At 41.4% G+C, this 15,613-nt stretch overlaps 1 protein-coding gene across 4 annotated transcripts in view; it reads right to left on the bottom strand.

Moving 5' to 3' along the window:
- The window catches only part of ARFGEF3 (ARFGEF family member 3), a 91,564-nt gene that overhangs the window by 33,468 nt on the left and 42,483 nt on the right, over nucleotides 1-15,613 (bottom strand). For all 4 annotated transcript variants that reach the window (XM_065630860.1, XM_065630861.1, XM_065630862.1 and 1 more), the window contains 5 exons: nucleotides 11,755-11,859; nucleotides 7,505-7,829; nucleotides 6,023-6,135; nucleotides 4,358-5,268; nucleotides 314-480 (listed from right to left, as the gene is read on the bottom strand). In XM_065630860.1, coding sequence (XP_065486932.1) covers nucleotides 314-480; nucleotides 4,358-5,268; nucleotides 6,023-6,135; nucleotides 7,505-7,829; nucleotides 11,755-11,859 — 1,621 coding nt within the window. The remainder of the gene's footprint in view (nucleotides 1-313; nucleotides 481-4,357; nucleotides 5,269-6,022; nucleotides 6,136-7,504; nucleotides 7,830-11,754; nucleotides 11,860-15,613) is intronic.

Raw genomic sequence — 15,613 nt, 5'->3', positions numbered from 1 at the left:
ACAATACGTGCTGCATCACATGATGCTAATGAAGATCTGATCTGAAGATAGAGTATCCATTAAAATGACTACTACTTCAATGATAATCAGTAAGCAGCATTCATTCCTCCCTGAATTACAGAGAAGCTGTGTAATTCAGATGCACAACATTTATCATGCAAGATTCATAAGCAGCTTGAAGAACACTTGATTTGCAATTATTATTTCTCCACTTAGCAAGCAGCCTGAAGGCTTTACGTGTGGGCTGTTTTAAGTGAAAAGAAGCAAAACAGATTTTATTTTTTTAACAGTTTTCCCATATTCCCCAGCTCACCAGCAACACAGGGGCTTGGGCAGGCTTCTTCCTGTAGTAATCCGAGTTGGCCAATTTTAGGTTGAGCAGCAGAATGTAATGTGAGACCATGTAGAGACTGTCTGCATTCATTAGAGTCTGGAAGCTGAAATTTAGGTTTCCCTCAAATCCTGGTGAGTGCATCATACCTAACAAAAACACCATGTGAGCTCTCACATTTTACACAGATTTTGCCTAGGAAAAACAAAATCAGAAACTAACCCTAGCACTTCAGCAGCAACAGATTGCTAAGACAGTTAATGAATTGTCAGTCGAAATTACTCTACTAAATATACTAGAATAGAGAATAGAGAAATAAGTAGTCCATCTAGAATGCAGTGCTGCAAGGCAAACTGAACACTCCAGTCACAGCCTGGCAAAGCAACATGCTAAATTTGAAATACCCAAGGAGCACTAGCATCCTGGGATGACTGCCAGGTCCAAAGCAAAGGGCAGGACACATCTGCAATGCTAACTGGAGAGGGCAGGCAAAGCCTCTGTACTTAACTGAGCATACGTTGTACCTCATGGTTTAATGAGGGTGACAGACCTTTTAACCCCTCTAGTAAACCTGTCCTGGCTAAGTGAGCTGTTGGATGGGGACTGGAGTGCTCAGCACCTTGCAGGGTATCAGGCTGTGACCATCATTCTCTCCATGACCTGTGTGGTCAAATATCTGGAGCCAAGCTGGCTGAAACTCATTACAACTCCAAGCCCTGTTGAATTTATGCAAGATCTGCTTTCTAGACAGCTGAGCATTTGCAGCTGTCAGGCCCAGAAGCCACCTGTAAGCACTCAGTACTCCTGAAAACATTATTTGTATCAAATGACAGCCTACAATCATGCCCAGTGGCACAATCCCTTCTTCCCAGGTAGGATGGACAGCATACACATTTTCCTTTGAGTTAGCTGACCTACTGGTAGAAAAACATAAATCAAGTACGAGCAATACCTAATTGAATCCCCATGATCTGTAGTTTGAGCCACAAAAAAAATCAGAAATATTAGACCCCCTCACATGACTCACAATATTTCATGGCTTTCACGTCAGGTGTGAAATCCATTCATATAACATCAATTAGGAAAGATTAAGGACTAAGCTTTATCCTACAGGAATGTTTGACATGAAACAAAAAAAACCAGCTTCCAAGGTTAGCTACGTGATGAAGCAAAGCTGTGTCATTTGTTAACTGCTGCAGTGGTTTACTGTGAATATATTCCTCCCACCATAAAGCTCATGCCTCTTCTTAGACAAAACACAACAAACCATTGACAAAAAAAAAAAAATTCCACACACAGAAAAGAAGCAAATGTTTTTCTTGCCTCGTGAGGGTTTGCAAGCTCTGTGCTGCTGCCTTCTTGGACTTTCCACTGTCGTCACTTTGGGGGCGTGGATAAGGTGAGTAACTGTTTGAGGGCGGATTTAGAAAGAGAGTAACTGTTCCAGGGTGGGTCTAAAAAATGAATAGCTGTTCAAAGGAGCAACCTTTGTGGAAGAGGAGTGACAGGGCTGGCCACAAACCACACCCACACAGGTTGGCCTGTGCTTGGGGTAGATTTCTCATGGTGAATGTTAGCAGAAAATCTTTACCTAGTACCAAAACTGCAACTACGAGCTTGAAAGTAGCCTGTGAGTAGCTCCAGTGACTCCACCACTGAAGGCAAAGATGCATCTTAACACTTTGTTGGATGGAGGATCATGATATTGATGTAGCTGGAATATATTGATTTGATGCCTTATCTCTCTTAAATATGTACCTTGGGGACTAGAATCTGATAGGGTAATAAAAACCTCAAGGCAAAGAGGTATGTAAAAGAAAAAAAAAAGCCCACTTAATTTTGCATTAAAATATTTTTTTAAAATGTGCAACCTCCTATACAAGGCTACAATTAAAAAGGAAGGTGTTTGGAAGTGGCAACTACATATTTGGTATGTAGTTGAGCACCCAAGAGTGTTTGGTAAAAACATGGTCCCTAATTTCCTCTAAAATACGGGAAAATAAACAACTGCATTTGAGAGATGCTCAGATCTCAAAAGCAGAAGATTAGCTGATGCGTGAACTTGCAATGATGCCTAACAACATAAAACCCTTGCCACTAAAAGTTATGGAATCAAAACTGAAAGGAGGTGCTAAAAACATTTGCTATGATATTCACACAGTTGCACACAATTTTTAGAATGAATGCCTTGACACTGCAGTTAATGAGAATAGTTATGTCTGAATTAAGAGAATACTGATCATCAACTATATAAAACTCTGCCAGCTATAATAAACAATGAAGTTAGTGCACTGTCTTAACAGAGTTCAGTGTTCAGAGTTCAGAACAGTTCAGTGAAATTGGCCAGGTAAAAGGAGGTCCTAAAAAAACCACAAACTTAGTCTTTTATAGAATCATAGAATCATTTCAGTTGGAAGACACCCTCAGGATGATTGAGTCCAACCATAACCTAACTCTCGCACTAAACCATGTCCCTGAGAACCTCATCTAAATACGTTTTAAACACCTCCAGGGATGGTGACTCCACCACTTCCCTGGGCAGCCTGTTCCAATGCCTGACAACCCTTTCCATGAAGAATTTTTTCCTAATATCCAATCTAAACCTCCCCTGGTGCAACTTGAGGCCATTTCCTCTTGTCCTATCACTTGCTATTTGGGAGAATAGACCAACACCCTCCATACTACAACCTCTTTCTCACTGTATCAGCCATACTGAATGATGACAAAAGCTGCGTTTAGCCTTAAAATCTAGAAGTCTGCTAGGTCTACCTCTTCCAGTGCTTTAAAATGTTCTAAAGGGATTTGACAGACAAAAGACAAAAGAAGTTGTACAATCATGCATGAGGGAAGAGGTGCACAAAAATTTGAGGCAGAGTTCTAGTCCCACTCTTTTGGCCTAACCTCAAGGCCATTCTTTTTCAAGAAAAAGAAAACCCTTGTGACAGAAAAGATGCTTTTGAGCACCTTAATTAGGAATCTACCATCTTCCTGAGTTAAGGCTTATTTGGTCAGCATTTAAACATGATATCAGGAATATCAGCTTATTCACTCAGCTTCATATCTAAATTATGCTGTATGATGATGTGAGGCACCCCTTCTGACTCTGTATGAGTTTAATGTGTGTGAGAGCACAAATGAATGAAGCAATGATTAGGAGAGGAGCAACAGGAAAGGCAATTGTGTGTGAATTAAGTTAAAGAAACAGAGAAATATAGTTTAACAAACATTTCTACTTTGGCCACTGTCAGGAAAAAGAAACCCTTCTAAAAATACATACATTTATACACATTTTAAACATATTATCAACAGGACAAACTAGCCTTTGCATGGTATTTTTTTGTTTGATTGACCAAGTCAAGATCCCAAAGGTTCTAACACTGAAAGACTGCAGGTACTTCATCTCTTAAAAGGTAAGATCTTTTACTACTTTTCACTTGGTCTGAGCTTTGAGCTTTGCATTTCTTGTCATGATAGACAGCAATATTAAGAAAAACAAAAGACCGAAGAAGAAGAAGAGAGTTGCTTCTCTTTTCTTATCCTTTCAAGAGCTTACTCCTGTGGAATTTTTATCACCTTCTTTGCAAGCCTGGCATTACTAATGGTAATGCGGTGATGTACTAAGCTACTTAAATCTCTTTCAAAACAGGCAATGGTCCCCCCCAAACCCCTATCATGCTAAGGGGCAACCCCAACCTCTCCCTAATGACAGCATGCGCAAATCTTAACAGATCTTCACAAACCTGTGAAGAGGTATATTACTGGAGAAAATTTGATTTCTCTATTGACTGAGGATGTAATCCAGATCCTGTTAAGAGTCAATGGACTGACCTCCCTTTGAATCAGTGCCTGCAGATTCAATTTTCTTTGCCCTAAATGAAGTGTGATGCTGTGGAGGAATGTGCTTTGTAAAGAACAAACCTCCTTATTCTGGACATGTTCTCTGAAGATGAAATCCTACAAGAGAATCTGTGTACAGTGTTGTCACAGTGTCCAAGCTGCTTGGACAGTAAATATTGGCTTGCAAACCTGAGCAGAAGGTTGAAGAGAAGCTCTGCAGTGCTCCATCCACCTCCTCTATGCTGGGAAGAGCTATAAGCCGAGGAAGAAGAGCTTCAAGTGACTGGATGAACAGTCGTGCACTGTGCTGGTCTGCTTCTTGGTTTTTCAGCAATTTCAGAGAGAGAGCAGCAGTACGTAAGGACCTGTGACCTGGACAGTCCCGTGGTGTCTGCTCCTCATCAGCCAGGGAGCAATTGTCAGAGCCTATGTCTGAAACATCTGACCTGCCTGAGTCCTTCTCTGCTGCCATGGAATACTGATCGCACGAATCAAATTCAGTCCTAGAAAGGTCCTGGTCATCTACACTGAAGTTACTTTCACTGTATCTGGATCCATAGGACCGGGTCTTGCAGTCAACTGATAAGAAGTTAGTTATATCTGGATAGACTATGGTGTGGCTTCTCTGAACAACATCTGGCTGGTCGATGGTTTCTGACTCTGGTTCTCTGTAATGAATCTCTTTGCTTTCACGTCCAGCTGGAGAAGGCAGTGAGTTCTTCTGACTTTCTGGGTTATCCTCTGGAGTTGTCTGTCCCATATCCCCTTCCAAAGTGGTCTGACCAGTGTCTGTGGTAACACTAATGCTAATATCAGGACTCTTCTCATTTCCTGATTCCCAGGCAGGATTTTCTGAGGACAGGATGCGCCTCTGCCACCTAAAGTCAGCATCATTGATCTCCATGGAGTCCCTGCTTGTCTCGGTCCCATCCTTCAATTCTTCTACGCGCCGGAGTAGCAGCTGGATCTGCTCTTCACTAAGACCCCTCCCTTGGCTCAGCTCATCTAATGCTCCAAGAAGGGCAAAGACGCAGGACACCGAAGCATAACATGCTTCAATACCACCTTTGATGCATGCTTCTGTCATGCCGTCCATGATACTACAATTAAAACAGAGTTTATTTAAGTGATGCAGCACATATAGTGAGCACATATCACTATCATCCAACACCATCCCTCCATAGCCAGGAAAAAAGAAGTGAAATTATCCTGTAAGACTACTCCTGAGAAAGATGACTAGTATTAGAACAAATTTTTATGTTTGCCATGTGAACATTGCCATTCTGTAATGGGAGTGCCATCCAGGGAAACAGTTACCATGCATTTATACCAGCATGCACAGCATGTTTTCCCTTACAGACAAGCACTTACACTGAAAATAAAACTCAATACCCAACGGAAGCTAAATTTAAAGCCATCTGTGTCCTGAAAATTATCTTCTCTTATCTGCAAGATATGATCTTTATAAGAACCAAGAATCCTTTTTGCTCAATCTGACAATGTATAAATTTTCTATTACCACTTTTGACTTCATCATGGAAATGTACCTCTAAATAAGCACATCGTTATTTCATTGCAAGGTTAAGGGCCCAAACCCAAGAATTTCCAGCTGTAAACCACCATATTTGGGTATTTTAGCAAACTCCACAGGGGAGTTATCTATGCTTTTACAAACAGGCCCAGACTGACAACAAACCAGTAAGAGCTTTCACCCCCTCTTCCATTTTCACAGCTTATTTAACCAGGGAGATACCCTGGCTCATATTTGGGTACGGTTCTGAAGGTACAACTGTTTAAGTGTCCTGCGTGCACAGGTTTAAGAGAGAAGAGGCTAAAGAAGGAAACAAAGCATACAGCTTGAGAAGATCCAGATGTGACTTCCTTTTAGAAATAGACCTCTTCCTGCATTCTGACTCAGAAGAGCAGGGCCCTGCTAAATCACAAAGCCGTCGAGGACTACCAAGTATCTGAAAGGAAAGGAAACAGACATTAATAGAGGATTATCTAAGTATTATTTAAATACCATAAATGAGTCTCAATTCTGTCAAGCCCTGGAACCCAGTGCTGTAATTTCTCACAGCTAAGGAAAACAGCACACTGATGTTCTACTTATTAAAGCTACCTTTCATCTTCTTAAAGGCATAAAAGCAGACAGAGAAGAGCAGAACATTCAGCAAGAATCTCATATAGAATGTTCTCCAGTGCTTTGCATTTTGACTGAATATGTTTCAACTGATACTGCACACAAGACTATCTTTATGCCTAAATATAGAGCAAGCATCTTGTATCATATTATATACCAAAGAGGGCCTTTCTCTTCAGTGACTCAGTTACAAAATGACAGGAGTCATGCAAAGATAGGCAAAGTGATTCCTTCCAACTCAACCTGCCAAGTGGTGTCCTGTTAATGCCCACCAGGAAATACAAGGAGGCACCTTTACAAACAAGCCCATATTAATAACCAGAAAGAGGCAACAGATAAATCCTGCAGGAAACATTAGACTGAGCTTTTCATAAAAGTTCAATTGTCATCTTCCTATTGTTTGAAATTAGAGGAAGACAAGTGCTGGTTCAGACAAAAACCCAGTGGGTGGCTGTGCAGTGTTAGGAGAGATCTTTAGACACAGAACAGCCTAGGTAGGCACAAGGTAGAACAAAAACCGAACAAAGACCACCGTTCCTACAAATTCTGTCAGTTGTCTCATGTTCCACAATGTGAGAAGAAAGCTGCACATGCGAAATGGAAGAGCCCACGATTTCAACTGCTGGTCAAAGAAGCCTCACAATGCTCCAGCTCTAGTGCTGTCAGAGGCACTGGGCAAGAGGCCAGAACGAACTGGTCTTGACATGGCTGCTTAAGACATTTCCAGCTTCCTTGTGGCTATTCTAATAAAGCTCAAGAAAACGGTATTTTAAAAACCTGGCACATAATCAAGGCATACATTCACTTTAATGCCTGGAATACAACACTGTGAGGATGAATGTCTTCCTCTAGCAACAGCAGAGAGTCAGGAAAGATGCCAAAGAAATTGAGAACTGGATCACTGTACTCCATCTCCTCCAAAAGAGCAGTCATGACTCAGTGACAAGATCTGCTCCATGCAGTACCACAGCATGAACACTGAGGAGTTGCCATAGCAGCTTGCGTTATGGAGACAAATATAGCTATTACGACTTTGTAAAACTAAAAATACTTGTCAGAGTGGCTTTGATGTAACAGCTCTGCTCAGAATGGGCAATTTCAACATCCCTAGTATGGGATGGTATACACAGCAACATTTACTGTTAAATAAAGATTTTGCTTTACATGCCTGAATTTGCATGAGATTATCCTACCTCTTTCATGATTTTGATGGCCTCTACTCGGTGCTGAGGTGGTGGGTAGAGTAATATCCGGTGATAGAGAGACTGCAGCACAGGCTTCATGGATTCCACTGACCCCACCAGTCGAACCAGTTCTGCTGCAATATAATATATGGTCCGTGCAACTGGCCCACTAAGGGCAGGTGCTGTGGAGGAACAACCTGAACCCCGGCCATGATCAGAGATCCCTGAGGAAGGTGAATCAGCCTCAAGGCAGATGTTGCTGTGAGCAGAGGTGATAGTTTTGTCATGGATTGGATTTCCCAGGATTACTACTAGGGCTGGACACAGTTGCTTCCTGAGAAAAACAGAAAAGCAGCAGATGGTAACTGCAAAAAATAATCTCACAGGAACAGATTGCAAATAGCCCACAGTTAAATGAGATACACACTCTTGTTTTAATGATCAGTCAACAGCAGTGGTTAGACAGAATATCAAATTACATCATTTTTTTTTTCATCTCCCAAGCATCAGCATGCTAGTACATATGGAAATACTTTTGGGTGCTTTATAAACACGGTACTGATCTTGCAAGTTCATGTTGCTCCAGAGTGCTGCCCTTTGCAGGATAGCATGCCTGCCTCTTTCATTGGCTGCAACCTCTCGCAAGGTAGAAATGCTAGGTTTCTACTGCCAAGTGTTTCTTCTTCAGTCCAACTTGGGAGCTTTTAAAAAACTTGACCAAAAACCCCCAATCTATGTTAACTAGAAGGTCGAAGGTTCCATCACTGAACTGTACATGATGTATTTTAGTAAGTACCCTTAGCTGAAAATCTGTTTTGCTGGCTTTTGAGAATATAATTAAAGCCCTCCACAGTAACTCAAAGTGTGTGTTGTAAATCCTTATAATGCCACTACACACTAAAAATATCATCCTTCCTTCAACTGGCTTTCTGCATGAACACTCAAGTGATTCCACGCCAGCAGATCACTCTTCTGCGAAGCAAGAGCCAAAAGCAAGGCAGCACTTTGCTCCATTAGCTGTTATTTCAGCTTTGCACTCATGCACTTGACATTTACTTCAGTCTGCAAGACCCTAATCTAAAAAGCTAAGTGTTGCATGAGAATGCAGTCCTAAACCTGATTTCCACCCCTATGCCTCAGAGGTTCAAGGTGGCGCCTAGAGCAAGCACCCATAATAAGTAATGATTTGGCATAAAAAGTATTAATTACATCCTCATAGGTAAGTACATCTTATTTTCTCAAGATTTTTACATAGCCCAGAACTTTCATTGCTTCTCTTAATGTGCTTGCTGAAACAGCTCAGCTTCCTGAAGTCAGAGAGAGAAAACCAGCTTTTAATTAGATACCAGATAATAACTGAGTCTGCTTATTCCACTTCTTTCTCCAATCAGGTATCAGAATCACAGAATCACAGAATGTTAGGGATTGGAAGGGACCTCGAAAGATCATCTAGTCCAATCCGCCTGCCAGGGCAGGAACACCTAGGCAAGGTTACACAGGAAGGCGTCCAGGCGGGTTTTGAATGTCTCCAGAGAAGGAGAATCCACAACCTCCCTGGGCAGCCTGTTCCAGTGTTCCATCACCCTCACTGAGAAGAAGTTTCTTCTCAAATTTAAGTGGAACCTCTTGTGTTCCAGCTTGAACCCATTACCCCTTGTCTTACTGTTGGTTGTAACTGAGAAGAGCCTGGCTCCATCCTCGTCACGCCCACCCTTTATATATTTATAAACATTGATGAGGTCACCCCTCAGTCTCCTCCAAGCTAAAGAGACCCAGCTCCCTCAGCCTTTCCTCATAAGGGAGATGCTCCACTCCCTTAATCATCTTTGTGGCCCTGCGCTGGACTCTCTCCAGCAGTTCCCTGTCCTTCTTGAACTGAGGGGCCCAGAACTGGACACAATATTCCAGATGCGGTCTCACCAGGGCAGAGTAGAGGGGAAGGAGAACCTCTCTCGACCTACTAACCACCCCCCTTCTAATACACCCCAGGATGCCATTGGCCTTCTTGGCCACAAGGGCACAGTGCTGGCTCATGGTCATCCTGCTGTCCACCAGGACCCCCAGGTCCCTTTCCCCTACACTGCTCTCTAATAGGTCATTCCCCAACCTGTACTGGAACCTGGGGTTGCTCCTGCCCAGATGCAAGACTCTACATTTCCCCTTGTTATATTTCATTAAATTTTTCCCCGCCCAACTCTCTAGCCTGTCCAGATCTCGCTGGATGGCAGCACAGCTTTCTGGCCTGTCAGCCACTCCTCCCAGCTTGGTGTCATCAGCAAACTTGCTGACAGTGCACTCAATTCCCTCATCCAAGTCATTGATGAATATATTGAATAGTATTGGTCCCAGAACTGACCCTTGAGGTACTCCACTAGATACAGGCCTCCAACCAGACTCCGCCCCATTGACCACGACTCTCTGGCTTCTCTCCTTCAGCCAGTTTGCAGTCCACCTCACTACCCGATCATCCAGTCCACACTTCCTCAGTTTTGCCGTGAGGATGCTGTGGGAGACGGTGTCAAATGCTTTGCTGAAGTCAAGGTAGACCACATCCACTGCTCTGCCATCGTCAATCCACCTTGATGCTTCAAAACATATCAATTCACTGCTTAAGAAATGTGCCTGCCTCAAAGCAGGCATAATCACAGGTTGCAACAGCAACATATTGCCCACATATTAGTCCCATGAAAGTGCTTCTGTATTAAACTATGGAGAACACTGTCAGAAGAACACAGGGCTAAATCTTCTATGTCTGCTCCCTTCTTTGTCTTCTGTTGAGAACTGACTAGTGCCAGACAGAGAGAAAGTTGTGTGCATGTAGGCAACAGCTCCTTAAAGAACAAAGACAACTATCAGTTTGGTTCACAACTTCACTAGACAGCTACTGGATTAGGGTGTACTTATACTGCTATATATTCAAAATGATGCTTGCAGTTTAAACTGTTTCATGTCTTCCTTTTTTTTTGTTCCACATCATCTTAAGCATATACCTGGAGGATGCATATTCCTTAGCAGTAATGCAGGTTAAGAAGTCTTGACCCAATGACACATAGATACAAATATAAACATCTATAGATTTGCAGTGTAAACTGGATCACCGAAATGATGTAAATTTAAAATAAAATTGGAATTATTTTATTTTAACAGAGATCATTTCAGTGACCTTGCTTATACGATGGCCCCACAGTCAGTCACATAAGCATAAACAAAGGGTTGGATGAAATTCAAGGACAGAAACTCCTGAAATGGGTTTGCCATGAAAGAGAGAATTCTGCTCTTACATCAGAGCTCCGAGACACCCCAGCACAGGGTCCCTGTGCAACCCTGCCAAGTATTATCAACCCGAAGACTTCTCAGTCCAGCAGCCACTGATTTTCCTGAGACAGCAAGGGAAGTTACGGGTGCCTCTACATAGTGCATCCTTAGAATTGGGACCAAGTTAAACACTTCCATTTCAAAAATTACAGGGTAAGAGCACAAGAAATACATTTCCCATTAACAGTCATGTATATCTTTTCTCAACTAAATCACCCATAAAGGTCACAGGATGGGCATGGACTGCAAGGAATTGCATATCAGTTAAATTCTTGCTTTATTACTATGACTCAGTTATCCATATGCTACTAAAAAAAAAAAAGCACAAATGCAAACAAAAACAGGGAAAAGGATTATTTCAGGTGCTCTGAGGTGATGGTATTGAACAATTTAGAGGTAGATATGAACACTAAAGACTTGAAGCCTTTCTGGTGAAGTGTATTCAAAAGAGGATTACTTGATAAAGTAGAAGCACTATGAAGACCATTTAGCCTCAGTCCTTATACAATGCAGGTCATGAGCATTTCTGGTCACCAGCACAGCATCTGACACTAATTCTGCTTATCTTCCTGTATTACTGCATCAGAGCAGTAACATGATCCTATGAATCTCTACAGCACCCTCCCACAGCAAGCAGAATATTTGTGTGTGTTAAAAGCCACACACAAATCCAAACTATTGCAGAAAGCCTAAGAGATTTTCTGTTCTGGCTAAGTACATTAGACTTCATTACAGTGATAATTCACTATAGGGATTTAATGTGCTAGCTGAGCATGATGTCCTAGCCAATCTTATATGAGGCACAGAATAAACTAATAGTAGGTTAACAGCAAGCTCTGCTCATGTCTGGAGATTTATTACAGGTTTGTTTGCATGGCTGGGGGGAGAAGGTCCTTTTAATACTTACAAACTGAATATATGCATTAGTCTGCCAATGTACTCACCATATGAGATCCGTGAACCCTTTGTGCTGGTGCATGCTGGGAGAGGAGCTGTTTAACATGGAGAGGATGCACTCCAAGTAAAGAAGCTGAAGTTGCCGATTGTCACTGGCAAAAAGAAAAGATGGCATTCATGTCACATTAAAACAAAGATTATTTAATTTTCTAAAATAATTACATTAGTTCACTTGAAAATCACACCACAATTTACAGAAGTGATTTATTTTGCTTCTTCCTATGGATTTACAATGGTGTGGTCACCTTTATCATCCCATTTATTTTGTACTGTTCGCATGCAGTGATCTGCTACTTTTTGTAAGTAATAGAAAGAAAATAGATTTAATCGATCAAATTTGAGAGTAAGGAATTAAAAAAAACCCATGTGAAAAAAGAGGAGGGAGAAAACAGAAATAATCGTTCAAATTGGGTAGTTTCTTCGGCACTCTGAAGGGCATTTAAGCTGCTCTCTTCTGGTTATTTTTTCTCTTTTCTTGGTGACAGCCACCATGGTCAAAAGTCAATGTCTACAGGCAGAAAGTTGCCTGAAGACATAGCTACCTTGCAGGGCCTTGACAGTTACTCTGTCAAAACCATAAACACAAAGCAAGTTTCATGAGAAAGAATGTCCAAGATCCTGTAGACACCTGGAATTGACACACTTGCAATGTACAACGTGCTTGTACCTACTTGTAGAATTAGTTGCGGGATTCAGGAGACAAGTAAGGCTGAGGTCTGCCTTATGAAAGGATCTCTGCATGCCAACTGCACTCACATTCTGGTTTTTATTCCTAAGATAGCTAGGATTTAATCATTCTTTTTTGTTCCAAGATGAGAACTAGAGGAATGTATTTTCTGATGTATGATGGTGGGTAAAGGAAGCTGTAAAGAATGGATTTATCTTAACTGGAATTAAGGAATGAGAAATGTCTGTTCTCCTGTCACTGCCTGAATTACTTTTGTTCACATAGAAGAATTTTCATCCAAGTAGAACAGTACCTGTTTCACATGACATGCAGAAAACAGTGAATCCTGAGGCTCAAAGCTGGATTTCTATTATAATTATATGCTATGGAGGCTTCAAAACTGCTGGCTGGTTATACATTTTAAAGGTGATAGCCTCTTCCTCAGAACAGTCCACACCTATCTGGAAAATGTACACATTCCAGATACAACTGCCTTCTTTCCCAACAGCTTTCTTACAACGCGCCTTAACATATATCATCAGCGTCTCGCAGTTGACACTTGCATGGGCACGTACAGGCTGTCCCTCCACTCTTGATTGCTCTGGTGCTTCTTACTACCAAATTTTTTCCTGCAGGTAACAAATTAATACTGCACTCCTGCACACCTCAGCATAGCTGTCGTGTTCACATCACTGCAGCCACAAAATCCAGAGGTTCTGATGCAAAATTCATCTTCCTGAACTCTTCTTCATCACACATAGCTGTATCTCCCTCAAACCCAAATTGTAGTGAGCTTAAAATTTAAAAGAGCAATTAAAGCAATCTTCAGACTAAGAAATCAGAACATGGCAGTACCATAGAATGGTTTTGGTTGGAAGGGACCTTAAAGATCATTTAGTTCTAACCCCCTTGCCATGGGCAGGGACACCTTCTGCTACATCAGGCTGCTCAAAGCCCCATCCAGCCTGGCCTTGAGCATTCCCAGGGATGGGGCATCCACAGCTTCTCTGGGAAGCCTGTTCCAGTGCCTCACCACCCCCATGGTGAAGAATTTCTTCCTGATATCTAAATGAAAGCTACTCTCATTCAGTTTAAAGCCATCGCCCCTTCTTCTATCGCTACATGCCCTTGTAAAATGTCTCTCTCCAGCTTTCTTGTAGGTCCCTTTTAGGTAATGGAAGGCTCCTCTAAGGTCTCCCTGGAGCCTTCTCATCTCCAAGCTGAACAACCCCAATTCTCTTCCTGGTTGGGGGGCCTGTAGCAGACCCCCACTAAAATGTCACCTGTCCCTGCCCTCCCTTTAATCCTGACCCATAAGCTCTTGGTTGAGTCCTCATCCATCCCCAGGCGGAGCTCCACGCACTCCAGCTGGTCACTGACATATAGGGTGACACTCCCACCTTGTCTTCCAGGTCTGTCCTTCCTAAAAAGCCTGTACCCTTCCGTTCCAACACTCCAGTATAGCAAACTAAAACCTCACCCCACTGACCTGGAGGTTCAAAAGTTAAGTTGCTGCCAACAAAGTGTTTTGAAGGAGATACCAAAATTTGCCTTGAAAAAAAATAAAGGCTTTTCATTCATGGAGTTAGTTCTTTAACAAGCCATCCTACTTAAATTTATCTTCCTCAGATTCAATCAGAATCCTTTACAATGCTCTGCTCATAGTTAGAGATCCTAACAGTCTGGGTGCCTAATTACAAGCATGAAGTAAATTATGGCTCAGTGAGTATTTTTAAGTCTTCTGAATTTCTTACTATACTTTATTTACAGCATGACTCGATCTGTTCTAATTTAGTACAGTTTTATGGGGAGCTGGGATAGCAGATAATTTTTAAAAGACTTTCAGTGATTTTGAGAGATCCCGTTAGGTAGTTTAGTTTTGATATTTCATATCCAGTAATTCAAAGTGATTATCATTTGGTGGACAATGCTTATCAGATGATAGCTGTTTATAGCTTTACATGTGGGCAAAATTTGATACAAATAATTAATCTTTCAACTGCTTTTGCCACTTGCTATTGTTAGACACACACTTTTGAAGATCTCTTCTTATTGTCCTGTATCTATGCACACAACTAAAACAAAATAAATATTCCTTTAGAAGATTCAGAAACAAGCTTTTTTTTTTCCCCAAATGCTAACACTGATCAAATAATGCTAAGTGAGGCACTCTTCCCTTTCAAATCTTGCTATAATTAGAAATACTCATGGGAGGGCAGTTTATAGAAGAACTGCACACAAAGACGTCTGTGCTGTCTATGGCTCTGGTAGTTCCTAAGCCATAGCTTTTCTCAAAGTGGTAGAAAAAGGAAAACACTGACACATGCTTGTTTTGTATATCTCCCATTTCCCCAAGTTCATCACAGGCTAGTTTCACAGACATGCAATCCAACCAGAGAGACATTATGCTACATTTAAAATAGTTTCAGATTGGCTTTTCCACTACGACTCAAGTGATTTGCAACTGGCAGTAGCAGCAAAAATTTCACTGATACAGAAGCAATGTTGTAAAGTGAGAGCTTGTTTTTTCCCTTAAAAGTTTCTAATTATTTCCAGCTTGCTATATTTGTATTTTTAAAATAATTGCTATGTTTGCACAGCTTTTGGTTGCTTTCTCTCCTCGTCAAGACTTCAGGCTTTTTTGGGGCTCATTTCTTAACAGATCATGAGTTGAGCTATGCTGGAATGCCACAGGAAGTAATTTTTAACTCATGAGTAAGCATTTAACCTTACAGTACTGGCCAACAAGACACTCCAGTATTTTAATGCAGTGTATAGAGTAATACTCTATTACTGCCCATAATATCTGCATTTTAAAAGTTAGGCTCATGCATTTCCAAGTAGGTAGAGTGTACAATATTCCTAAATTTAAGGAATGCTTGGTAATGCAAATTATTTGAATTGGATAAATGCTGCCTTTCTAAGGACATATTAATTCATTTTGCATATTGTTTCCGCCGGGCTTTTCCATGTCTATTGTAATTGTTCTTTCTACAATGGTTGCTTTCAAACCAGAAAATTTATCCTTTGACAAGTGTTTTGCTGCTGTATGGAAGTTACTTATAGATTAGATTTACTGGAAGCTCTTTAAAGCTGAACAGTGCACAAAGAAGGTAAATTAGCTTCTCATCTCAAGTGGGGATTAAATTAATGCATCAGGAACAATACTTCCTCTAATA

Source organism: Caloenas nicobarica, chromosome 3, assembly GCF_036013445.1.
Source record: "Caloenas nicobarica isolate bCalNic1 chromosome 3, bCalNic1.hap1, whole genome shotgun sequence".
Taxonomy (NCBI): domain Eukaryota; kingdom Metazoa; phylum Chordata; class Aves; order Columbiformes; family Columbidae; genus Caloenas; species Caloenas nicobarica.
This window is presented reverse-complemented; position numbering and strand designations above follow the sequence as displayed.